The sequence below is a fragment of the Otolemur garnettii genome, unplaced genomic scaffold (assembly GCF_000181295.1).
Source record: "Otolemur garnettii isolate 467f Iridium unplaced genomic scaffold, OtoGar3 scaffold00179, whole genome shotgun sequence".
Taxonomy (NCBI): Eukaryota; Metazoa; Chordata; class Mammalia; order Primates; family Galagidae; genus Otolemur; species Otolemur garnettii.
This window is the reverse complement of record NW_003852574.1, coordinates 1,934,725-1,961,234: the sequence shown is the minus strand read 5'-3', so window position 1 is coordinate 1,961,234 and position 26,510 is coordinate 1,934,725. Positions and strand designations below refer to the sequence as shown.

At 54.3% G+C, this 26,510-nt stretch overlaps 1 protein-coding gene across 1 annotated transcript in view; it reads right to left on the bottom strand.

Moving 5' to 3' along the window:
* Window positions 1–8,534: 8,534 nt before the first annotated feature.
* BSN (bassoon presynaptic cytomatrix protein) overlaps window positions 8,535–26,510 on the bottom strand; it is a 43,044-nt gene continuing 25,068 nt past the window's right edge. The window contains exons 4-11 of the mRNA XM_023519519.1: window positions 23,487–23,954; window positions 15,768–22,415; window positions 11,449–13,525; window positions 10,341–11,140; window positions 10,108–10,207; window positions 9,443–9,574; window positions 9,133–9,187; window positions 8,535–8,555 (exon numbers count right to left, since the gene is read on the bottom strand). Of these exons, the coding sequence (XP_023375287.1) occupies window positions 9,147–9,187; window positions 9,443–9,574; window positions 10,108–10,207; window positions 10,341–11,140; window positions 11,449–13,525; window positions 15,768–22,415; window positions 23,487–23,954 (10,266 nt within the window). The 3' untranslated portion in view covers window positions 8,535–8,555; window positions 9,133–9,146. The remainder of the gene's footprint in view (window positions 8,556–9,132; window positions 9,188–9,442; window positions 9,575–10,107; window positions 10,208–10,340; window positions 11,141–11,448; window positions 13,526–15,767; window positions 22,416–23,486; window positions 23,955–26,510) is intronic.

Genomic DNA, 26,510 nt, shown 5'->3' with positions numbered 1-26,510 from the left:
GTACGAGACTGAGCCGCGAAAGAAGAGAGGTCAGACCGGAGTTTGTGGACAATTGGATCTTTGTGAATGAAGGGCGGGAAGGGGCGGGAAGGATGCTGATCAATGAACCCATGAGGGTGAGGGGCGGAGCCGTAGCTGGCCGCAGCGTGGTCTTCTGTAGCTCTGGAGGTGACTGTAGGCTTCTTCCCTGTCCACTACAAAGTAAATATTCACTAGATGGTGCCACGCCCAGCCCTGGGCCCAGGCAGATGAAGGAAACGGCGCAGGTCCGGGAGCAACGTGCGGAGCTGGGCTCTTGGATCGGGAACAAAAAGGGGCGGGTGCCAGAGTTCTCAGACGCTGCCTGGACTTATCGGTCGGTCTCCAGGCCTGCTTCCAAAGAGCTATCTGTTCCCGCAGCCTTCACCCGCCCTTCTCAGTGGCCTTTTGCTGGGGATTGTGAGCAGGTGGGCCCCTAACTTCCTCCCCAGGCCTCTCTCTGCCTTCCTCCTAAGTCTCTGCCCAAGCTCTTGGGTGTGTAGGGCCTGGTGGACTCAAGCTCCATCCAGGATCAGAGAGCTTCATTTATAAAAAAGAACGTGGGCATGCAGGCTCCCTCTGCACGTGGCACAGGACTGGGCCGGCTAATGTGGCAACGGAGGGCAGGAGAGGCTGGGCAGCAGTCAAGCCAGTAGGGATGTTTCTTCCTCTATATACCATCAGCCTGGCTGGTCTTCCACACCTCAGGGCCCTGGCTCCCTGCACCAGGCCTTGCCTTTGACAGAGATTCCCACTTGCCTGGCCAGCAGTTTCCCCTTCTGCATCAATCGCGCATCAATCGTGTCATAACTTATTACTAGTTAAGTAAAAAGTCCTGGCTTTTTTAGGACACTTGCATTTGTGAACACTCAATGTGTACAGGACTGTATCAAGGCCATAACTAGGAGTAGAAAGAGTGGACCAAGCCACCAATTTGGATAGAAAGGTTGGAAATTAGGGTGTTTATGAAATGGTGTTTATAATAGGAAACCTGGGAACATGGTACCTGTTTTTCAGGATATGTGCAGTAGACTGCACTATAGCTATAAATTCACTATCTCTCTGAATGTTGGGCACTGAAAGATGAACATTTAAGTACCTGGAATGAACATGTGGAAATGAACAGGAGCCTAGAAAACAGGGTGCACTGCACCTTCTTGCTTCTATTTAAAATGAAAAAGAAGGCTGGGTGGTGACTCATGCCTGTAATCCTAGCACTCTGGGAGACTGAGGTGAGTGGATTGCTTGAGCTTAGGAGTTTGAGACCAGTCTGAGCAAGATAGAGACCTTGTCTCTACTGAAAATATAGAAAAGAAAAAAAAAACTAGCTGGGCATAGTGGTGCATGCCTGTAGTTCCAGCTACTTGGAAGACTGAGGAAAGAGAATTGCTCAAGCCCAAAAGTTTGAGGTTGCTGTGAGCTGTGATGATGCCATGGTACTCTACCCAGGGCAACAGAGACTTTGTCTCAAAAATAAATAATACAATTAAATAAAAAGGAATATAGAAATACAAACAAGGAGGAGAGACATGCATCAAGATGTTAATATTCTTTTTGTTTATCTGTTTTTTGTGTTTTTTTTTTTTTTTTTGAGACAGAGTTTCACTATGTCACCTTTGGTAGAATGCTGTGGTGTCACAGTTCACAGCAACCTCAAACTCTTGGGCTTAAGCTGTTCTCTTGTTTCTGCTTCCCAGTAGCTGGGACTATAGGCACCTGTCACAATGCCTGGTTGTTTTTTTGTTGCAGTTGTCATTGTTTTAGCAGACCCAGGCTGGATTTGAATCTGCCAGCTTCAGTGTATGTGGCTAGCGCCATAACCACTGTGCTATGGCATCAAGCCTATTTATCTGTATTTAAAAAATTTTTTCTAGCAACTCTAGGAAAGCACTAGGATCTGGCAGCTAACAAGAGTTTTGGGTTGCAACAGGCAGAACAAGGAAAATAAGTATAGGGCTTTTTGGCAGCACTAGGGGCAGCACTTGCTCACCTATCTTGCAGGAACTAGGCCAGGCATCCTCAAACTATGGCCAGTGGGCCACATACAGCCTGCCTAGGACGTTAATCCGGCCCGCTGGGTATTTTCACTGCTGCTGCCTGTCCTGCTTAGCAGCCAACTCATCCTGGGGCCCGCAGTCTGGCCCTCCAACAGTTTGAGGGACAGTGAACTGGCCCCCTGTTTAAAAAGTTTGAGGACCCCTGAGCTAGGCCCCATAAAAAGAGTGTGTGTGTGTAGCTTGGATACTCACAGGCCTGTGGAGAGCTGCACAGTGAACTGCTTGCTCCAGGTCCAAGCTTGTGCCTGTCCCTTGGGCATCTTTGTGGAGGGCTTATTGTTTGTGTGGCTTGGTATGAACTCAGCTCCAGTCACACCAGCATTTCTGCAACTTTTCCCAGTCATTCTTTTCCCTTTAGCTGTGGACAGGATTGTCAAAAATTTGGGGATTTGCTCCTTTGGCTAAGCAGTCTCGCTCCAGAAACCATCCCAGAAACAGTCTGTAGGTTGTTTATATCAAGTCCTTTTATTCTGATACCACAGAATTACCATGTCACAATACAGGGGGAGGGACACTGAAGAGTTCTCACAGAGCACAGGAAGACGGCACACAATTCACAAGGGTCATGTGGAGGACTTGGGTCATTGCACTTACAACTGTAAACTTGTTTGTTTGACTTTGTACAGCACTCTTCCCCCTCAAATAAAGAAGGAGAGAAGGAAAGAAGAAAAGAAAGATAGAGAGGGAGAAGGGAGGGAAAAGCAAAAACAAGACATGAAAGCTAGAGGAAAAGGTATTGAGTGGCCACCACTCTCCAGGTACTGCATTTGGAGAGAAGAAGCTGATCTGACCCCAGAGGCCAAATGAGGCAGTTACACACACACACACACACACACACACACACGCACGCATGTTCATGTGCATACACATAACAATATCTCATGACTTCCATGGTTCTCCAGTGCCCTGCAGTATACATGGCAGCAGGGCTCCTGGCACCTGGGGAGAGAGATGGCATCTCTGAGGAGTTTCAGTTGATTAGGCCTATCCCTCTGACCTTGTTGGATTTCACAATGATAAGTATTTACAGCATGGGGGTGCTAAGGAGACAGGGAGGGGCCAACAGGGCACAAGACCACATGGTCGTGGCAAAGGACCTGCCTGGAAAACTCCTTATAGGCTCCAGAAGATAAGCCATAGTTGCTGCCACTGCTGTTCTTTCATCATGGGCCCTTGTAACATATGCTCTGCCCAAAGATTAAGGAGATGGGGATGCTGTCACTATGAAGTGAGTGCATTGGGCCCTGAAGTGGGCAGTGGAGGCAATGCCCTTGCTCATGATGGTGAGGACAGAGGTATGGAGAAGGCCTGGGCTATACACCAGAGACCTGCTGCCCATTTGGAGACATGCCTGTTGCTTTCTACTTCCCAAGGCACCTAATGCAGGTCCCTCAGCTTCTGGCTGAATTGCCCCCAGAGTCACAGCTACATCCATACAAGGGCCAGGAAAGACAGCCCTTGCTCCAGCCACTTTCACAGAGGGCAATGATGTATCTAATGGTGGGTACAGTGGGAGGTAGGGAGTGGCAGATGTCTTGATTTCAAACTCAGTGGGCTTGGCCAGAAAGGAAAATTGCTGAAAAGTCAATACTTCAGAGCCTATGAGGGCCTGCTAGAGGCTGACCGCTAACATCTCCCTGCCTGTTCCCTGCTCCCCATCCCATCCCCTGGCCTTTAGTGGAAAGAATTGTAGCTTTGGTCTCCAAGTACCCAACTGCTAGGCACAGATCTGGTCCTGGGTGGCCAGAGGTGCTAGATGATGGTTTTCCCTCAGCCCTTGCTCAGATGGCTTTATCCAGTCCCAGGCCTGATCTCTGAGGTGAGGCAAGTGTTCCATGGGATGGGTGAGGCAAAATCCCTACAGGAAGGCCAAGGTCTTAGGTCCAACACCGATGTTAACAGCTTCCTGTCCTATCCAGAGCTACCAGAGGTGGGCCAGGATCCCTCTCTGAAGTGGTCTGTAGACCTTATTGAAAGGCATGAGGAATGTGGACTCCTGAGAAATGCATGGTGTGAACCAGAGCACTCTGGAGGAAGGTCAGCCATAAGGGGTCAGGCAGCTGACCTGGCTGTGCTCCTGACTGAGTGGTTGAGAAGCAGATGAGCAGTGGGATACTTGGGATTTGGGGCAGGGGATGTGTAAGGAGGGTAGGTCCTAGGGTCAGGTGCAGAGAGGGCCACAAAGGACCTTCTGTAAGCATTACTATTTAAGAAACTCAGCTTGAAGCCACCATTTATGTGAACAGTTCACATGCTCTGGTTCCAGATGACACTGTTAACTGTCCTCACCACAAGTACCAAAGACCTAGCTCTTCCCTTTGATCCCCTGGCTCACAATCCTTTGAGCATTCCAGACACAGAGAATAGGTATGGAGCAGGTACATTCAGGAGCTGGGGTCTCTGGGGCACAACCAGACTCTGCCTTTGGCCTCTGCCTGTCTGGCCATGGATACAACCTTGCTCTGCCCTTGAGCAGTGCCTGCTGGGAAGGGGTGGCAGATACCTATGGCTCAGGGCTAGTATAAGATGGGAAAACAGCCTACAGATAGAAATCCTTCAGCAAGCCTTCAGAACATTCATACACACACATCCTGTGTAGGCTCCTACCATTGTGTCTGCTCCAGGGATTCCTTTTTACCTGCTTTACTGGACAGAGAAAACTGCAGGGTGTGTGGAGCCTTATGCTGCCTGCTCCACAGCCTGGCATACTCAGGCAACAATTCTGGCAAGTCCTCACTAACTTGTGCAGAAGTCAGCTAGAAGTGCTCCTGAAGGAGAGGTTCTGAGGCAAAAAGAACTCCAAGCAATAGGGTCGAGCATTTAAAATGGATGAAATCATGCAAAGAGGCTGCGAGCTGTGCATGCTCTGCTGCAGGACAGGCGGTGACTCACCTGGCAGCAGCAAGTCCTGCCACAGGTCAAACATGCCACAGACTGAGAATTTCACACACACATGGTAGGAGGAGGGGTGGGGTGGGGGTGATATGAGCATTTCTATCCAGTTTCTCAATTGCATGTTTGCAATTAACTCCTTATACATAACATGGAATTTATTAAATATTAACAGTTGTCTTTGAGGGTTTATATTTCATTGCATAGAACATTAGAGATGAGACTTGTGGCTGTGCACAAGATGAAGGGAGACCCCTAAGTGAAGGACCTTGGGGAGGAATGCCACCTAATCCACCAGATGGATAGATGGTCCCACACTCCCCCCAACAGGGCTCTGGGCCTTTTCCTTGGCTGGCAGGAGTTCTGGCCCCTCTGCTGTGAGCACACCCACTGGTGATGGCTTAAGAAGGACAGGAATTGCACAGTAAACAGAAGAGGGCTGAGGGGCCTCCCTAGACCTCGCCCTGGGGTTGTGCTCTTGGTGGCCTGCTGCCTCCTATTGCTTCTAAGACTGTAACATTCTCCCTGTGCTGAGCAAGGGCAGAACAGAGAGGAACCAAACCATCAGTCACAAAGTGGTAGTGGAAGGGCAAGACAAAGGGTGAGTAAAGAGAAGAGAGAAACGGAGAAAGAGAAACAAAAGAAAAATGTTTATGAGGTATACACGTAAATCAAACTGGAATGATTAAGGCTGTTCTTGAAATCAAAAGAAATCCCCAGGTGTACAGACGAGGAGCTGGCTGGTTGAAAACAATAGTGGTGCCGCTGGGATGCTCGTGATGGCTAGGGGGATGGCTTTGAGGTGGTGGTAGGTGTGCTAGCACGCTGCCACCCACAGGCTGGGAGAAGACTCAGCCGGCGCCCACGCTGCTTTTCTGTGCTATGGCCTCTTATTTCAGCGATGAGACAGTGTTAGGTCCTAATGTTTGTAAAGTTCTCCCAACCCCCCACTGGCCACATGGAGGTCTGCTCTGATGTCCCCCAGAGAACAGGGTGAGGGGCAGGGCCCTGTGGCCACAGAGGGATCCGGGCCAGCTGGAATGTGAAGGAAACGGAGCTTAAGGCTCCCCAGCCCTCAATCAAAGGCCCTCTCCAAGGCTGTGGAAAAACTTCTGGCATCTCGGAGGGAGGGCAGGATGTGCCCAAACTCTGTGTATAACACATTGGAAGCCTGGCTGACCAGGCCGCAGAAAGGCGGCTGTGGGAAAAACGGCAAGACAGCCATGGTGGCAGGGTTCTAGAGAGGGCTCCTCCCTCCCAATGACAGCTTTGCCTTGAAGGTGGTGGACCCTGAGGAGAGCAGGGTCTCTGGAAAGACAATCAAAGGTCACCTCAGGCCAGTGGTCCCACTTGTCCAACAGATGTGTCACCCAGGCAGCTGTTGTTAGAAAACATCCCATTCTCAACTGAGGCCTGCCTGCCACATCCCACCTGGTGTGAGTCTTTGGGCCAAGGGTTTGCCAGATTGTAGATGCTTGAAAGAGAAAAGGAGGGAGGGAAGAAGGAAAGAAGAAAAGAAAGAAAGAATTTGTCAAGAACTGTGGACAGCTGCTTCCCACCCTCATATTCCTCTCAGCCATCTGCCAATACCCTAACTGTTCAGCACAGAATGCCAAACCACTGAGGTTTGGGGAGATGGGTGCTTGAGCAGGTTGGGGGTCACAGAGAAGACAGAAAGAAAGAAGAATCAGGTTGGCCAGGAAGGGACATTTCTTTCAATGTAACAAAACTTCCTTTTTGTTTTGCTTGAGAGTAAGGGACGTGGGATTTTGTTTAAAATGGCAAGGCTCTCCCTATCTATCTCTGAAATTGCCATAAAGAACATCAGTAAGGCTGAGTGCAGTGGCTCATGCCTATAATCCTAACACTTTGGGAGGCTGAGGCAGAGGGATGGCTTGAGCTCAGGAGTTCAAGACCAGCCTAAACAACAGTGACACCCTGTCTCTACTAAAAAATGGAAAAAAAAATTAGCTGGGTATAGTGGTGTATATCTGTACTCAGAGGCTAGGCAGGAGAGTAGCTTAAGCCCAGGAGTTTGAGGTTACAGTGAGCTGTGAGGATGCCACTACACTCTAGCCTAGGGCAACAGAGCAAGGCTATTTAAAAACAAACAAACACCCACCAGGGCTGGCCAATTACAGCAGCATTGGCCACTTGACCTAATCATTAACAGAATGTTAGAACTTGAGAGAGATTCCTTTAACACAAAGTCAGTGGTCTCAGTGTCCACTCACACTGTGTAGCAGGACACAACAAAGCCATGTCTGCATTTCCTTTCCCTGCTCAGTAACAGTGCCCTGGACATCTGCTGGCAGTGCTGAAGTGACCTGTTTGCTGACTGCCAGGTCCTTCCCTGGGCACCATACACATAATGCCTGCATGCCATGAAAGCACTCAAACCTCCAAATTTTTTTTTTGAGATGGGGTATTGCTTTGTCACTCAGGGTGAAGTAGCATAATCATAGCTCATGGTAGCCTCAAACTCCTGGACTCAAGAGCTCCTCCTTGCCTCTGCCTTTCTAGTAGCTGGGACAACAGGTATATGCCACCACACATGGCTAAATTTGTTCATTTCTTAAGAGATGTGGTCTTGCTCTATTGCTCAGGCTGGCCTCAAATTCTTGGCCTCAAGTGATCTTCCAGCCTCAACCTTCTGAGTTGCTGGGACTATAGGCATGAACCACCATGCCTGATTCAAAACTCCATATTATCAACACTAAAGTGGCAAAAGTGGGGGGAAAGGAGGGCCCCAGGCCATGGGATGGTAGTAGGTGGTCCTGGCTATCCACAGAGCAGCACAAACAGCCAAGCTGCTCTCCACCACCCAGGATGATACACTTCCTCTTCCTCCCACAGAGGCAGAGCCAAGGCCAGGACCAGGATAGGCTCCAGTCAGTGATGTCCCATCCTGTGCTGGCCATTGCAGTCCAGACAGAGCTAGGACTCCCACGTTGAGGCCCTTCTATTCTCTCCTTGGGCTGATCTAGTCTGGGGCTAAGACTGCCTATCCGGTGATCTCCCTGTCCTCTATGTCCCTTTCTACTCATTCTACTCTTCTACTTTGAGGACCATAACCTCAGCCTGTGAAACCAAAAGTATCTTGAGTTCATGCCCAGAGCTGCTAAGCTCTGCAGGGTCTGGGGACTCTAGCCTCTTCAATTGGCTGGGGCAAAGGCACCAGCACCAGACATCAGAGAAAATATGTGTTCTCCCACAGGGGCCACAGGCTAGCCTGTACTTCAGGATGACTTTGGACTCAGTGCCCCATGTACAGACCTCAAGTTGTGGGGTACAATTGGGTTTGCTGAGCCCTTCCCCAAAGGTACCACCTGACTCATCTGCTACCATCTCGGTCAGCTCAGTGGCCTGCTTGGCCCATCACAGCTGAAGGAACCCTACCAGTTCACACTTGTAGGAACTGGGTGGATTTGGTTAGCCAGACCTTGGCTCTTTCCCACCTCCTCTGGGTCATTCCACCCTGATCCTGACACTCACTGTTATACGCAGAGTCCAGAGCTGTGCCCAGGCCTCTATATCCAGAGATTTTTCCACAGCACTGATATCATCTCTCTTCATCTCTTCAAGAGCCTGTAGAGCATTTATAGGGGAGAGTTTGGGAGGATCTATACCCTAGGGCCTCCTATCTATACCCTAATACCAGCCCACAGCTGTGAGAGCCCATAGGGGAATGAGGGATGGTGAGAAAGATAAAGGGACATTGGCACTTTGCTGGGGATCTTTATTGACTTGGCCCTTTGTGGGGGCTCTGTGTACAATGCCTCTCTTCTTCCTCTTTCTTTTCTTTTTTTTTTTTTTGAGACAGAATCTCATTTTGTTGTCCTCAGTAGAGTGCTATGGCATCATAACTCACAGCAACTTCAAACTCTTGGGCTTAAGTGATCCTCTTGCCTTTGCCTCCTGAGTAGCTGGGACTACAGGTGCTTACCACAACACCTGGCTATTTTTAGAGATGGAGTCTCGCTCTTGCTCAGGCTGGTACCTCTTTTTTTTGCTCCCATACTCATAGGAGAGCACATTGCAGCTCTGGCCACACTACCTACTGATGCCTTTTGGAAGATCCCTTGGGACTTAGAGCTCTCCCCCCACCCCCCTTGTACCTCTGGCCTTTCCCAGAAGAGACCGGGTACAGGCCACTCATACTTACCCTACTGGGCATGGTCACCAGAAGGAAGAAAATTTTTTGCCAAAAGCAGAGACAGCTGTGACATAAAAAGAAGAGAGAAGCATTAGGAAATTGAGCCAGACCCCTCCTAGTCAGGTCATCTGGCATAATGAAGCCAAGCTCAGCCCTAGGTATAGAGGCTGCCCAGTTAACCTCTGGGCAGCAGTAGGTGGGCCCTCTAGTTGGCCTGTGCCCCTGTATGACTGAGCCTGGAATCATCTCACAGACCTAGCCTCCACCAGAGCAGGCCCCTAGAACAGCCACACACCAAGGACCTGGCCACAGTGCATACCTTCTGTCAGCTTGCCAGCTTGCTCTGCTGCCCCACCAGGGAGGATCTTGGAAAACATACTCTCTCCCTCAGTACCTGGCTGGCCAGCAGGAGCCCCTGGAGGCCCTCCAGGCCTGGCTCCAGCCTTCAGGCCTAGGAAGAAAGAAACCACTGTCATGAGTTACCCTTGACTTGGATCTTCAGGGTCCAAGTGGAAGAGTAACCACATGGGAAGCTGAACACAGGTACCGTGTGAGATGGGAAGATGAGGAAGAAGCTGGGAGAATGAAGAGAGGAAGATTAGAACAGAAAGAAAATGAGTGAGAGGAAGCAGAATAAAAAGGAGGTTGAGGAAGGTAAAGAAGAAGAAAGGGAGGAAAAGGGAGGGAGAATAGGAAGGGGAAAGAAGGAAAGAATAAGAACCCCTGGCCCTGGCCTTCTGCTCACCCATGCCTTCCATGTTCTCTGCCCAGAAATACCAGCACCCTAAGGACCCTGTGCTGGTGACCTCATTGCTTATTCTAACCCCAGGCTCTTTTTCTGCTGGAGAGGTCTGCAGCCCACTGGCACCTTCTCGGGATTAGCATGGGCCAGCAGTGCAGGGGAACTCAGGGTGCAACTGGGTGTAGGGAGAGAACAGCCGGGGTACTCTGGGCCACAACCAAGGTCACCAAATGTAGGCTCACCTGCAGGTCCTGATCCTGGTGTTGGCTGGGCCTGAGGAGCCCTTCCCTGTTGGGGTGCTTTGGCTGTCCCTTTAGAACCGTTTGTCTGTTCTGCCCGTGGCTGCAACAAAGAATCTATAGCTGACATTGTGCCCAATGACCCTGCCCAGGCCCAATCTGGAATCAAGGGGTTGTCCAAGCTTTAGTCATAGCATCTGCCCTGGTTAGGGCTCATGCATGGGAACTCTACTTACCAGTCCTGCTGGCTGGGGGCCTGCAGCTGTCGTGGGGCCTGGCTGAGGCTTCCCTACTGGCTGGCTGGCAGTAGGGGCTGGGCCTCGGGTAGCGGGCTGGCTCTGCTGCTGCAGCCGAGCCTGTGAAAGGGCCTGCTGGCTCTGCTGCAACCCAAGACCTTGCTGTTGTTGCTGCTGCTGTGTCTGTGGCTGGCGCGATGCTGCCCCTGAGGGCATCTGCCTGGATGATAGTGGCTGTGACTGCTGTGGCCCTGGAGTTGCCTGCCGACCTTGCAGCTGTGGCTGCACCTGGGGTTCCTGTTTTGGCTGCAGTGCAGCCTGCCCAGAGTGGGCCTGCCGGGAGCCCTTCTTACTGTCAGAGGCATGATGGTATGCTGATGGAACGCGGGATGGCTGTGAGTATTCAGCAGAGCTGGGGTACCCAGACTGACCCTTCTTCGGCATGACTGGGGCAGGGCTGGGCTGAGGGTGGGGCCGGGCCTCATGGCGACCCAGCTCCCGAGCATGTGGTTTGGCAGCACGCCGTCCCGGCTCCTCACCAGTGTGGCGGCTGGAGTGCCGCCCGTGGTCACTGTGGTGCCGATGTTCCTTGGCTGAGGCATGGCGGCCTGGGCCACCCTCATCGTGAGGCCACAGGCCCTCTTCAGGGGGTTCATCATAGTCATGGTAGCTGTGCCTGGCAGGGCCTCGCTTTTGGGAGGAGGAGGAAACTGCATGGCCCCCGTGGTGCCTGAACCGGTCGGAGCGGGCATCCCGGGGCTTATCAAACCAGTCTGTCTCCTCCTGGCCTAGGTGATACGCTTCAGAGACCAAAAACAAAACACCATCAACCCCCAGGTTGGCTGCAGGGGGAGGCCTAGCTGAAGCCATGCAAAGAAACCAGAGAGTGGGTGCCACAGCCACAAGCAGATCACTAGGCCCCCAGCCCACCCTCCCACTACCAGGGACCAGGGTGCAGGTGGTACAGGCAAGGGCAGCCTGGAGCAGGGCCCACTGTATGAGGTGCCAGGTCAGACCCTGCTGGGACATCTTGGGGCCTATGGCCCCACAGGTGGGCAGGCCCCCCAGGTGCTGAGTATCTGCAGAAATCACCCCTGGCTGCCATTACCTTCACTGTCGGAAACCACGCAGTGAGAATCATCCAGGATGTAGCCCTCCTCACGCTTATATGCATGGGCCCGGGGTCCATCCTTGACATGCTCCTGGACATCAGGCATGGAATGGCTGGAGCAGAACTGTGGGCAGGTATCCCCAGGAGGGAGGGGCCCCCCAGCAGGGCGGGGCCGCCCCAAGGGGCTGACAGGGCTCTCCTCTTCAGAGGCCTGGCTCCGCATGGGTGGCCGTGCCCGGCTGTGGGCCATGCTCAGGGATGAGGGTTTAGGGCTCGTTTTTTGAAGTCGCTCCACAGCTTCTCGTTCCCGTTCATACCCCTTGCCTCGGCCACTGAAATCATGACTGGGCAGCTTCTCCCCACTGTATGCAGATGAAATCCGGGACCGGCTGCTCCCACCATACATGCGGTCGTCCTCCTCCACCAGGTCCCGAGTAGACACCCCATAGTACCTCTGCTGTTCGTACACATTCTTCTTTAGCCCATAGGTGATTTCATCCTGGAACTTCCTGCCCCGAGAAGCCAGGCTGCTGCTGACCGCAGGTGGGGGGTAGGAGGCGAGATCTGACTCCACATCCTTGGCCTCTTCAATAGGTGAGAACTTGGAGATCTTTTGCTCCATGCCCTGCTTCCGGTGCTTGCTGCGCTTTGAAGAGATGGCAGCCGGGGCCACGCTCTTGGAAGGATGCTTGGGCCCTATGGGCCCTGGGCTATACTTCTCTGCTCGAGTCCCGTGTCTATAGTCGCTGTCACTGTAGTAGTGGGTACTGGCTGGTCGGCCGTTACTCTCCATGTTCCGGTGGTGGCTAACCTTCCCCCGGGGGTCATATGAGTCCTCCTCAGATTCTTCTTCCCCTCTGCCATAGCAGCAGGGCAGTGCAGACCCCTCAAGGACACCTGGTTCTCCAGGCTCCTTCCCTGGACGCCCACTGCTGCCTGGCGCTAAGGGCTCTAACCGCTGGCTATCAGAGGCAGTAGAGGTACTGTCTTTAGTCAGCTCACTGATGTCGTCAATCATCACATAGTTCCGAGGAACATTCTGCTCCAGATTGGTGTAGTGTGAGTCAGAGGGGTAGGTAGGGGCTGGGCTCTGGCTTACACTGCCACGGTCAGTGGCCCGGGGTAGCTCAGGGGCCTTGCCTTGTTCATAGCCACTGCTCACTGCAGGGCCACTGTAGCTGGTTTCAGAGGGGGCTGAAGATATGGCCACAACAGGGCTGGCAATCACCTCATAGTTGGTAGGCAACTTCTGCTCCAAGTCAGCTAGAGATGTCTGGCGTGGCTTCTGGTGGGGGGCACGACTTTCAGCTGGGACAGGAAAAAGGGTGCTCTGTGTGGTTGGCATGGGTGTTTGGGCTGCACAGTGGCCTGTGGGATGGAAAGACTGTTGGTTTGGCAGACCAGGCTCAGCGGCATAGCTGGTGCCAGGAGGAAACGCAGATGCTGGGTACGTGCTGGGGCCTGGGTAGGTGAGTGGTTGGTGGGCTGGGAATCCATTCTGAGTTGGCCCACCACTGCCTGCAGTGTACTGTGAGGCTGGAGGTGGGAACCGGGACTGTTGGAAGACAGTGGGGCCAGAGGGGGTGGCAGGAGCCACAGCAGTGGCAGGGAAGTCCATGTACTGGCCAGCGGGAGTAGAGCAGCCCTGGAGACGCAGCTGGTTGAGCTCACTGTCTGACAGGTAGTCACGATGCTCACCAAGACCACGCAAGGGTGGGTAGTCACGGCCACCTCGGTCTTTGGCCAAAGATTCTTTGCGCTGTGTGATGCCCAGCTCCAGGTACTTGAGCTTGGCGTCAATCTCCTTCTCCTCCTCGTCCAGCTCTGCCTGCTTCTTGCGCAGCTTGGTGGACTCATGCTCCACCAGCCGCAGGTCCCGGTCCAGCTCCCGGAGCAAACTGGCCTTGGTAGCAGGGACAGTGGTGGGCCCCGCCAGCCCTCGCTGCAGTAGACTGGCTGCATACAGCTGTGGGGGGCCCTGGCCAGCCAGGGGAAGGTGAGCCTCCTCTGGAGGGGGGCTGGGTAGTGTCCGCTTCACCTTGCGGACCAGGCTGTTGGGTGGCAGCGCCGACACCTGAGACAGAGGGAAGGGTGGGCAGCACTGAGACCCAAGGTGTGGGTGACCTGGAGGGGCATGGGGTAGAAGAACCCAGGCCTGGGCTGGGGTTGGGAGCTGGACTCTGCACTGTTGGTGACCTCATTTACTAGGCAGCCTCGAGGCCTACCCTGCCCACCCACTGGCCTTGGTTTCTTTGCCCAAGAGGGAAGGTCTGTGATCATTTTACAGGCCTTCTGCTTCCCAGAACTCTGGGCAGTGGGAGAATAGGGAAGGGGCAGATTTCCTTCTGTATAGGGTTCCAGCACTGGCCTACCACACATGGCTTTGCAATCCCCTGCACATCCCTAATAGGCTTGCCACCCTTTGAGGTAAGGAGAATATAGGCCTGGCTGTGGGTTTGGAACCTAACAGCTGATAGAAGCAGACAGCAGTAGAGGACATGGACAGGATGAATAGAATGGTCCACCAGGCTCCTCAGAAAGGGCACGTGTTCACAGTGTGTTAGCTGTCACAGGCTCTGAACCTTTTTCTGCTTCTTGCCTTATTCCTCTCTAAAATAACACGTTCCTCAGCCACCTGCTTACCCTCCTTCTCTAGTGCCCTGCACCACACCCTCTGCCAAACCTTCTGGGCTGTGCTCTTGCCTCAGCCCCCACCTCCCTCCACACTCCTCTGTCAACCAGCTACTCTCTGGGGCCAGGGTACCTCTAGGTCCTCCATAGCCCTGTCTCTAGCAGCATAGCTACCTGGCCCACCTAAAAGTACCCACCATGGGGTCCTCCTTACCCACTCCTGATGCTCTGTATTGCCTGAAGTCTACATTGCTGCATGGTTCACTCTGGGTGCTCCCTTTAGCTCCCAGCCTTCCCCAAATGCCCCCACACTTTTGGGCTTCATGAACCACCCAAATCCCCAAAATATACTGGGACTAACCTCAAGATTCTTACTCTTTACCTTGACAGGAAACTACATAAAAACTTCTTACCTATTTTTAGCATATATAATAAAAGAAATGATAATGTGCCCCCAAATTCTCAGAACAAAAGAGTGAGCCTTTAATGGAATAAATTTGGCTTTTTTAACCCTTCACTCTATTGTTTGGCTTTTCTTATTTTTGCCACACATCATGAGTGCCCATCACAGCCTGGCCCCACATGGTCAGCCCATGGGACCTTCTATACCTACAGCCAGGACCACCCTGCTCTCTGACCTGCCCCCCCTGCCAGCCTAGACTCTGTCCCATCCCCACTCCTATCTGGCCTGCACACACCAGGGCTCTTCACTACCCAAGCTCATTACCTTCACAACCCCACTCTGATGCCCCACTTTTCTCCTCTCTGCTTCGCACTCATAATGCCTCTGGCTCCCATCTCCTCTCCTAGATCTCTTCCTTCAGCCCATTGGTAATAGTCTGCCTGGGAAGCTTTCCAAAATATCCATCTTGTCTTGTCTCATCTGCCTAAACCTCTAGGGTCTCCCAGAGCCTTCAGGAAAAACCCACTGTCCTCAGCCTGGCACTCAGTCCTTCACATCTGACACTGGCAATTCTCTAATCTCACTTCCACTGTAGCCATGGACCAGCTACCTTTCACAGTTCCTATTATCATTGGCAACTAGAGGCACAGCCAAGGTAAGTTTATGCTCTAGGAGCCCTTATCTAAGGAAGCAAACACGTGTGTAAACAGATTTACTGAGGGCCAGGTAGGTGTGGGAAACACCCTAAGGCAGAGGGCACACTATAGCCTGCTGGGATGAACCTGAAGGGCTAGGCCATGGGGCTTGGGCTTCCTAAGGAACAACAGAAGCCAGGCCAGGGCTGGGAAGTGGGGAACAGCCCAGCCAGATTTATGTTACTCATTTTTTCCCAGAAACATCCATAGATGAAATTTGGAGTGGGAAGGGCCCAGACTAGAAGTGAGAGCTGAAGAGACCTGAAGGAGAGCTGGCAGGAGCTGGACTAGATGGGGGTGTGTGTGTGAGAGAGAGGACAGTAGCAGGGAGAGGCTGAAGCTTTTAGCAGGGTGTCAGGCTGGATGGCTATGGGGGCCATGTGTGTTGTGTCTGCCCAAGCTGGCCCTACTGGCTGTGGGCTCTATCAGATGTGCATCAAGGAGGGTGTGTTCTTTGGTTCCTTGCCCTGGGCCTCTGGAGCCAGAGGTGACTCCAATCCCACCCCAGGAGAAGCCCCTCCCTATGGGAGCCTCTCAGGCTAAGCAGAGACCCCTGTCCCACCCTGGACGAGCCCCTGTGCCCATACCTGGCTACCCAGTCCCCCCTGGTGCTGGTAGAGGGAGAACCTCTCTTTGGCAGACTCCTCGGCGGTGGGGCTGAGGGGCTTAGGGTCAGACAAGGACCGCTGCAGGGTCTTCATGGGGCGAGGCAACGTCTGCTGGTGGAGAGTGCTGTCAGTCGTGAAGTGCTTCTGGGGACTCACGTGAGCCTTGTTCAGCCTCTCACTGGAAGCAAAGGATGTGTCCAGGAGCCGGTGTGGGGACAGGGGTGAGACTGGTGAGTAGAGGACCTGGGGGGACTTGGGAGGCTGGCGGCTCACAAGCTGTGAGAGAGACTCTGCGGGCAGGTGGGTCTGGTACCCAATCTCCAGAGGATCCGGCTTCTTTTTTTCAAACCTTCCCAGAGGTCCTGGGGTGACGATCTGGATGCCAGGAAGATAGGGGCTGATAGCAGTTGGCCCTACGAGCTGTGGTCCAATCACACCTTGGGCTTGCCCATCTGGTTCTGTCTGGCAGGCCAGGCTCTCCCCACGCCCAGTTTTCTCTGGTGCCGATATGTACCTGACAATCTCTACTTTGGGGTCAGTGGCAGCTATGATGTGGATAGCTGGAGAGACCCTGGGCAGCTGATCAGGCTCCGTCTGCACGGAGCAGTCACTGATGGTCTGGATGCCCACGCTGCTCATGGCCCTCGCAGCAGCAGTGGCAGTGGATGATGAGGCAGTGGCATCGTGCTTGCTGTCAGAGCCAGAGTCAGAGTGGCGGGAAAGACGGGACCTGCGGCGACGCACTGGCTGCTCCCACTCTGCGCTGTCCTCATCATCGGTCTGCACACTGCAGTCAGCACTCCGCCGTGCTCGGCGCCGCCGGCTCAGGAGGTAGCGGCCCTCCCCATCCTCATCATCTGTCTGCACACTGCTATCTGCAATCCTCCTGACCATGCAGGGCTCAGGCCCAGACTCTGGCTCACAGGCATCCCGCAGGCGTGGCATGGAGTGCCGCTTCTTGATGCCACTGCGGCCTGCCTCCCACTGCTCCTCAGTTTGCAGCGACATGTCTGAGGCAGAGCTAGGGAGACCCCGATGCAGCACAGGCTCACCACGAGGCTGCCCAGGCCCCTCAGGCCCTGCCACAGCAATAAAGGCCGTGTGTGTCAGCGGGGGCCAGTACTGGCCATTCTGGGCCAGCTCGGTAGCTGCTGGGGGAGGCCCACGGCCGGGTGCCTCACAGGTTGCAGGGAAGGGAGCCTTCTGCCGCTGCTTCTGTTCCTCTAGCTGCTGCTGCAGCTGCTGCTGAAGCTGCTGGATCTGCTCTAGCTGTAGACGCTGCTGTGCTAGTTGCTCCCGCTGCAGTGCAAACTGAGCCTGGCGTTCCTCTTGCTGCTGCTGCAGCACATGGTGCTTGATGGTTTGCAGCTCCTGCAACTCCCGCTGCACAAGCAGCTGTTCTTCCTCACGGTGCCTCTGTAGCTCCACACGCTCCCGCTCTAGCTCCTCTTGCAGCCGCAGCTGTCTCAGCTTCTCTAATTCCACCCGCTCCCGCTCTAGCTGGAGTAACTGCTCCTGCTGCTTACGCTGCCTCTCCTCCTGAGATGCTTCCTCCTTCTCGAGCCCTGGCCGGTTGAGAACCCCACTGCCACCCCCAAGAGGAGCATCTCCTGGTGGCTTCTGGCTAGTTAGTGGGGAGGAGGCTGGGGCTCCCACAGCCTCCTTGACTGCAGCAGGAGTGGTTATAGAAAGAGACTCTTCCCGTGCAGCCGCTGTGGGCAGCTCTCCCCTTGGTGGGCCCCCAGCCCCTGTGGACTTGGCAGCAGCAGGTTTCCCCAAGTAGACAGGCCCCTCAGCAGATGGGACGCTGGAAGCAATGGGGAATCTACTAGGTACATGATAACGGTATAGCCCTGTGGGCCCAAGAGGTACCCGGGGGGCAATCATGGGCACACGTGTCAGGCTGGTGAGTGGCACAGCTGTGACTCCACCAGATGCATAAGGCCTGTACATGCCACCACGCACCATTGGCCGCAGTACTGAGGCAGGCTGGGTGGTGATGGGTAGTGTTGCGGCAATTGGGGTATTGATAGTTGAGTAGATCATGCCATCTGCTGCACGCACAGTGGCTGTGGATGGCAGCAGCTGTCTGACTGCTGTTCCCTGGCCTGCAGCAGGCCCATACTGGGCCAAGTTCCCAGGACTCGGGTGGCCCTCTGGAAAGGTGGGGTTGCCAAGGAGTCCAGGTCTTGGGGGAGCCAGACTCTGTGAAGCAGTGATCCGAGGCCTGTGCTGAGGCTGGTATTGCACAAGATCAGTGCCACCACCACCACTGCCATGCCGCCCGCCATACTGGTCCATGGAGTTGAGGGCAGCACACATGCGGCTGATCTCACGGGCTGTGGTGGCACTGTACTGGGCCAGGCTGGCCTCCTGGAAGCCAACTACATCTCCCCGCTGGCCATACCTATAGTCTGAGTAGATGTTCGACACAGAGCTATAACGTCGCATGGGAAGTGGGTGACTTAAAAGATCTGTAGGATGACGCAGGTCTGTGAATGAGCCGTATTGCAAACCCTGCCCTAGGTAGCGTCCGTCTGCAAAGCCCAACCTGTAGGAATGCTTCAGAGAGCTGAGATCTACAGCTGAGTCTCGTCCAGGGCCCTGGAAGAGCTGCCCAACCCGGTGAGCATGGTAGTTGAGACCAGCCTCAGCCAAATTGGTGTCAGACATGGAAGAGTATAGCCTGCCAGGGAGACCCTGTGGGTAGGGCCTCTGTTCCTCAGCGGGCCCAGGCCCCACTGGCCCCTGTGCCTGGTAGGTGGGGGGTTCAAGAGGCTCAGGGTCTTGGGGACCGTAAAAGGGGCCACTACTCTGGCCAGGTGGGGCAGCATCTGCCATGCTCTTCTCAGGCACGCTAGGAGTGGGGTGGAAGGTACCAGTGCAGCTACTGCCAAAGGGGAACTTGTAGACCATGTCGCAGCACGCCAGCTGGCTCTCGGGCCTCATCCCAGTGAGGTCCAGGGCACCCGTTGGCTCCTCTGGGAGCAATGTGGTCACAGTGCCTGCTGTGCCCTCTCCCATCTGCACTACCACTGCGTGTGGCTTCCTGACACCTGGCAGAGCATGTGACCGTAGTTCTGCAGGGATGGCCCGGTGGGGCTCAGCAGCAGGTTCTGGCACTGGACCTGGCTTGAGGCCAACACTCTGTGTGATCAAAACATCCCTTCTGGCCAGAGGCACTACCTGGTTGGGCAGGTTATACCTGGCAAACTTGGCCTCTTTGGGTCTTCCTCGGGACCCACCTCGGTAGGGAGCTGTCTGGACACCCTGTTCTACCTGCTTGACCTGGGCCAAGCACACAGGACTACCTGAACCCTGGCCAAAGTCAAGACGGCTCTGGAAGGGGTCTCCATAGACCACAGGCTGCTTTTGCTGAGCCATGAGCACAGATGAGGCCATGGTGATGCTAACAGTGGTGGCAGTGCCAAGCAAGGCATGGGTCTGCTCCTGGGCGTTGAGGTTGATAACCAAGGGCTGCACAGCAGTCGACTGCCGTCCTGGGATTGGATCCAAGGCAAGGCCATACTTCCTTGCTTCCACGGCAAGCGAGGTCAAGTCCATGCCCTGGTCAGTGAGGATGATAGGAGTGGGCTTAATGGCTGTGCGGAGGTCTACCACTGCACTGCCAGGGGTTCTGGGGCCTGGTTCAACCCTAGACGTTCCAGGGACAGAGGAGATCCGACATAGGGAGATGTTCTCAGCAGGGAGGGCACCCCAGCCATAAAGTGCCAGGGGCCCATCTGCACCCACACTGGGCATCCGTGGGAAGCCAGATGGTCCAGGTGGCTCTGAAGACAGCTGAGAGACACTTGGAGGTGTTGTCTGGCTATAGCTATGGGTGGTGGGCTGGGTGTCAGTAGGTGAGCACAGTGGGGAGGTGGAGGCACTAGCATGTACCATCCTGGTCTGGCTGGAGGCATCTGATGCTAGCGTGATGACCATAAAGGGAGCCTCCTGCGAGGACTGCTGCCACACCAGACGAGGTGTGCTAGGTTGATGTGGTGTTTGTGTGCCCTGGGCTACCATGGGTGTTGGGGTGGGGGTACCAGGACTCCATGGCATGTCTGAGGCAGGGGTTGGACTTGGCGTCTGTGTAGAGAACTCGGCTGTGGCCCTTGGGCCCAGCTTGCCAAGAGAGAATGCAGGACTCTCTGAGGGGGAGTTTGGAGAGAGAGGTGGGCTAGGACCTGCAAAATAGGAATATGCCCGAGAAGGCTGGGAAGTGGCACCCTCGTCACTCTCACTCAAGGTCTTCTCTCTGGCAGCCCGTCCACCTGCAGCAGGGGAACTGGGGGTACGGGGTAGCTCCTCAGTTTGAGACCCATAGTTTGCAGTGGCTGGGCTTGGTCCATAGTTGCGGCCTATGGAAGATGGTGAAGGGCTCCGCTCAGAGACTGCTGGGGATGTTGGAGATATATACCCCCGTGGCAGGCTAGCTGGACAAGGAGCCATAGCTGTGGTGGCAGGAGTCTCAGGGCCATGGGAGAAGGACATGCCTACCTCCTTGGAGGCTGAGCTGGGGGAGGCAGGAGAGCTATGTAGCTTGAGGGGTTCCTGAGGCTCCTTTGCAAAATGCTGAGTGACACAGACATCAGGAATAACTCGGCCTCCACTGCTATCTGAAGAGGTAGAGGTGGAGAAGGACACAGGGGCAGCGAGCTGGGTGGGACTGGTACCAGGGGTAAGTGGGCCACCATTTTGCTTCATTGGGTCCATGTATGCACTCTCAGCATTCAGAAACTGCTTTTCCTTCTTCTTGTCCTCAGCAAAGCCCAGGTCCTGTGAGGAAGTCTGCCGCATGCGAGCTATGCTCTGTGATGTCTGAAGAATCTCCTCGTATGTGGCTGTTCCCAGGCTGGCTGGCGTCCCTTCTGAGGCAGACTGAGCAGCTGGGCCATACTCATGGTCTGGAGCACCTTGGTATTCAAAGGAGCCCTGGCCCCGGGGGCCTGTGGGCTGAGAGGGGCCACCCTGGGGCCCCCAGGTCCCTGACACCTGGCCTTGTTGCCGCTGGAGCAGCTCAGCTTTTCTCATCATCTCCTCATAGGCCTCCTCAGCGCTCTTGAGGGGCCGAATGGAACTGGGGGCGGTGGAGCTGCCTGATGGCATCTCAGTTGGTGAGTAGAGGGACATGAAGGTGGGTAGGTTGTACTCACTGCCTGACTTGTAGAGCCTGCTAGGGCCGCTATCCAGGGCCTCAGCCTCAGAGTCAAGGGAGGGTGAGGGTGAGTACTCAGAGCAGGAGGAGCGATGTAGCTCCTCCATCTCAGCTGCCTGCCTCAGCTCCTCCGTAGGGGAAGCATCCTCAATGGGTGACAAGTTGCTGGGAGGTGTCTTGGAGCGCTCTCGCCGCCTCTGAGCCCGCAATTCTTCCTTGTCACGCCGGGTCTTCCGGGCGGTGCTACGGATTCGCTGCTGCTCCACTTCCCTCATCTTCTCCTGCTCACGCAGCAGCTCTTCTTCCTCCCGCAGCTCTTCTTCCTCTGAGGAGTCCTCAATGGTGGGCAGCAGGGGCCCATGGGAGCGGTGCCGGGCCTTGCGCTGCTGTTTCGCTTCTTCCAGCCGCTGCCGTCGGCTGGGGCTGCTGTCGCTGTCTTCCTCTAGGGAGGACAAAGAGGTGGGGGAGGTGCCTGATGTGTAGCTGGGTGTAGATGCAGGCAGTGTAGAGGAGTGCTCTCCACGGGAGCGGTCCTCAGGAGAGCCTGTCAGGCTTTCCATTTCCAGCTCAGGTTCCCGGTCCAGGTTGGTGTCAGGGCCCTGGCCCAGGTCTAGCTCATGGCTGTAGCTGCCTGTGCTGTTGAGCTCTATGGTCTTGAAGCGGCGGAGACCACCTTGCAGGGCCCCACTGCCTTCAGTGGCCTCTGCTGGGCCTCCCTCAGACAGCAGCTCCTCATAGCCTGTGGTGGCATTGTGGGGCAGGCGCTTCTTGGGCAGTGCTGCTGGTTCTTGGTTAGGCTCAGGCCTGGGCCGGGGGGCACCCTTCTGGGTGCCATATTTGGCCAGGCCATGCCCGGAGGTGGCAGTGTCATCCTCCTCCAGGTTGTCTTCCTCAGCACTCATCTCTAGGATCTGCCGTCGCATGAACTCCTCATCAGTCAGTTCTGCTGTCCGGGCTGGGGGCTTGGGTGGAAGAGGGGACAGGCCGCCTTCACTGCTGTCTTCTACGTAGTCATGCCTCAGCTGGCTGCCATAGTCATCCGAGGACTCAGCTGCATCCTGTTGCTCCTTCCTGTGCCTCCAATTAAGAGAGTCTTCCTCTTCCTCCAGGATATCCTCCAGCTCTTCCTCAGAGTCAAAGGCCTCAGGCGTGATTGACAAGGAGTGGGGCCGCCGTGTCTGTTCCTCACCAGTGCTGCTGCAGGGTGGCTTGCTCTGCTCAACAGTGGAGGCCAGGCCCGGTGCCTCTGGCAAAGGCCGCATACTGCTTCCCACCTTGTGGATCTCTGAGGGGCTGGCTGGACGTGGCCCTGTCACCCCAGCACTGTCCAGCTGTTCCACCTCATGCTGCACAACTCCTGTGATCTCACTCTGGGAGCTGGAGACACCGTCGGAGGAATAGCCTGTGTCACTGAGGCTCTGTGGGCTCCGAGACACATCCTGAGAATAAGGCTTGCCCACTGGCTCCTGCAGCAGGGTGAGAAACAGATACTGACTCCTGTAGCAGACAGTTCATGGGGGAAGCCCAGCCCTCCCTGTCAATCCCAAGATCCTAGGACAGGGTCCTTCCACTTCCCAAGGGTTTATGGCCCCCACTCTCCCCATCTCACTTCCCAAGGGTTTAGGGACCCCCCAACCAATCTTTCTGGACTTGCAGTTTCCTTGGCAAGCCTTAAGCAGTCCTAGGTCTTTTTTTTTTTTGAGACAGAGCCTCAAGCTGTCCTCCTCGGTAGAGTGCTGTGGCATCACAGCTCACAGCAACCTCCAACTCCTGGGCTCAAGGGAGTCTCCTGCCTCAGCCTCCCAAGTAGCTGGGACCACAGGCATCTGCCACAACGCCTGGCCATTTTTTGGTTGCAGATATCATTGTTGTTTGGCGGGCCCGGGCTGAATTCGAACCCACCACCTTGGGTGTACATGGCTGGCACCTTAGCCACTTGAGCCACAGGCGCCGAGCCAAGCAGCCGTAGGTCTTCAAAGAAAAATTTTTACTAGATCAAAGGTATCAAAACTCAGCAAAGTGGCTCATGCCTGTAGCTCAGAGCCTAGGGCGCCGGCCACATGCACCGGGCTGGTGGGTTTGAACCCAGCCTGGGCCTGCTAAACAACAATAACAACAACAAAAAAAAAATAGCTGGGTGTTGTGGTGGACACCTGTAGTCCCAGCTACTTGGGAGGCTGAGGCAAGAGAATCGCTTAAGCCCAAGAATTGGAGGTTGCTGTGAGCTGTGATGCCATGGCACTCTACCAAGGGTGACATAGTGAAACTCTGTCTCAAAAACAAAAACAAACAAACAAACAAAAAACCCCAGCAAAGCATCCAACAAGATGCCAGACACAGGACCAGAATCAAACTCCCAGTCTCCAATCCTGCCAGAGCTTCTCCTAGGCATTCCTTCTGTTGGGGCATCCATATTCCCTTTTTGGGCCCCAAGGGTCCTCTCCTAGGCCTACATCCTCAGCCCCCTAGGGAGGCAAACCTTTCCATAAACTGTCCCATTTAAAAGCTAGGGTCCCTGGGAAGTGAATAGGACTGACCTCTGCCTCCCCACCCTTAGGGGTTTCTGGAACAGCCTTGACGACAGGGGTGGCAGATTCAGCCTTCCTCCCCACACTCTTTATTTTAGGCATCCCAGGGGAGGGGGTAGTCTCTGGAGGTGGCTTCGGCACAGGCTCAGCTTTAGTAGGGACTCCTATCTTCTTTTCCTGGGCACTGCTGGGGGTCCTGCTGGGTTCAGAGGCCTTGAGAGGCTTGGCCTGGGGGCTGGCCTTGGTAGGCAGAGGGCTGGCCTTGGTGGGTAGGGGGCTGGCCTTGGCAGGCAGTGGGCCTGATGGAGGGCCCATCCCCTGAGGGCCTTTCTGCTTCAGAGGGGTTGTTCCAGCTACACGGTGAGGGGCCCCCATCGGGGGCTGCTGTGAGGTGGGCAGCGGCAGAGGGGTTGGTTCTCCCAGGCTGCCCTCCAACAGCCGCTTAGTTTGGCAGTTCAGACAGAGCCACTCTGTTTTCTGCAAGGAAACAGGAGAGGGGGGTTGATGAAAATTACAGACACCATAAGTACTCAAAGAATATTCTGTAACCTAGGGAGAAGAAAGTCTTTCATAACATGACACCAAAGGCACAAGGAGATAAAAACTGATAGATTTATTTCCTCCAAATTGTAAAACTTCTCTATCCTCAAGGTGGACATATACAAAGTCAAAATGCAAATAAACAAAAAAGAAAGGTACCTTCCTTAAACTACAGGGAACTTTTCATATGATCAGAAAAGTGGGGGAAACTGGGAGATGGGAGGGTCTGGTCCCAAGCACAAAGGGAAGCTGGGGTTTTGGCCTCTGGGAGCAAACAGTCCCTACTGGGGTGGCATAAAGTCCAGCAGTCAAATGCCCCTTCAGGACAGGATGACATCCAGACATGGAGGGTTTCCTGGTGTACTGTTCTCCTGCCTCTCAGCTCTCATCTCTGAACCATCCTTCCCCATACCTTTTCCCAAGTAATAAGGGCTATGTTGGGCAGATGCAGATGTTGGAGTTAGGAGAAGTGGTCTGGGAGAAGCCCTGCATGGTGAGGGGATAGGAGCTGAGCGATCCTTCCTGCTCATACCCCAAGCCAGCAGAGAACTTAGGTAGAGGCCTCCTCCTGCGCCCAGGGGTCTGGACTATTCCTCTGTTGGGGACTGTGTATGATGGCTTGGAATCAAATTCTCAACCATCAATCAGTCCACCACTCTCAGGGTCATCCATTCTCTGTCAGGCCCAAAGACAGCTGTGATTAAGATAGACAGACAGGGACTGGCACGCAGGTTCCTGAAGCCCACAGACCCAAACAGGTCATCACCAGTTTGACACAGGTATTAATGGTGAAGCCCCCAGAACATCAGAAGTCAAGTCCAAGTCCTCCAGCCCTAGCTGCTTGTGCAGGGGTAGAGTTTGGGCACTTTGTACTCTAAGTGGGTGATTCCTACAGCAGGTCTGAGGTTGAAGGGGGCATGTTTCCCAGGAGCTTCCTCCAGATTCAGGTTTCCTCCTTGGCAGGATTTGAGGCCCTGTCCAGGCCCATTTGGGGTAATGGGGAATGAGGGTTACAGTGGCACCCAGAACAGGGTGCCACTGACACCTATGCCTGCTCTCACCCCATGGGTGCAGAGCCTTGGCACTCCTTCTTCCCTGTTGCTGCTCATCCTGGATGCCTAGACACACAGGCTCCCACTAGCAGCTCTGCCACTGGGACGGACCATTAAGAGAACAACAAAGTCACAGAGACAGGGGACATGAAAAAGAGGCGATTTTGGCCCTTGCAAGCTCCAGGCAGGGTAACAACCTCAGCACCCTCACCTCACACACTGCCTCTAGACCTAAGGCAGACCCTAGCCCACCAGATAAAGACTTGAAAACTGGGTATCCTCCAGGACACCTGCCCTCAGCTTGGCATCTCAGACCAACATGGCAGATAATATATCAGTAATTCTGATTTGTAGCCCACAGAGCCATACTCCATATCTCTGTCCTGGACCTCAGCAGAGGATAGCTACGCAGATGGCAGGACCTTAGCATGTATTGGGGGACAGGCCTGCTCCAAAGGATTGTTGCTCAGGGTCTTGGGTTTGAAGACCCAAGGGTTGCTCAGGGTCTCATCTGAATGAGTCTGTAGTCCACACAGTCTCTTCTTTTGTGGAGCTGGTCTGCAAGCCAGTCTAGTTATGGTTATACCATGTCAATCAATACCCTATGGCCAGCTGCCTGGCCATGCACACCCTCGGCCCTGACTTCAGACTAGGGAGAATGAATGAGAAGGATTACCAGAGAAGGGCCCAAGACTTGGGCACTGGCCCACAGGCATGGCCATCACTGATGTTGCTGTTCCTCACCTAACTCTGTGATCCTGCCCCACTCTGTCCCATCTTGTCCCTGGCTGTGCCTAAGCTCCTCCTTTCTGGGCCTCTGCCTCTCATAAAAGGAATCTCCCTGGTGTCCCCAGTGTGTGCCCTTGTAACTGGGCTGTGCTTCCTTCATGCCCCAGCACCAAATGTGTTTGTTCTCTCTGGGGCCCCCCTCATGAGACCAATGGTTTGCATTGGCAACAGGGTCTACACACACCCAGATAGTCGGTGGCTTGGAGGGACTCTTCCTCCCTCATATAGAGACTCTCTTTTAGAACACTTTTGCTCCTGGCTCAAGAGCTATGTCAGGCCTTGCATAAGCATCTGCAATAAAACATCTCACCTGGTTCTCACAGAAACATAAGGGGGGATACATAGGAGGCAACAGGTCTCCCTGAGATCACTATCCCAGAGGTAGCCTATGGCAGATCAGGAGCAAAGGAGCTACTGGCCTCTCATATGATGCCCCTGCTACAGCCCCAATAAGCCCAGTCTAGCCTCACATAACCATATGCCAGGCCCTTTACCCAGGGAGACCCTATTTCTCAAGGGTAGAGCTGACATGTTGGCAATTATAGTATGGTAAGAAACTGGCAATGTTATTGTAACAATTCCAATTCCATTAATTTCTTTATAAATTTTATTTTTTATTTTATTTTATTTTATTTTATTTTATTTTTTGAGA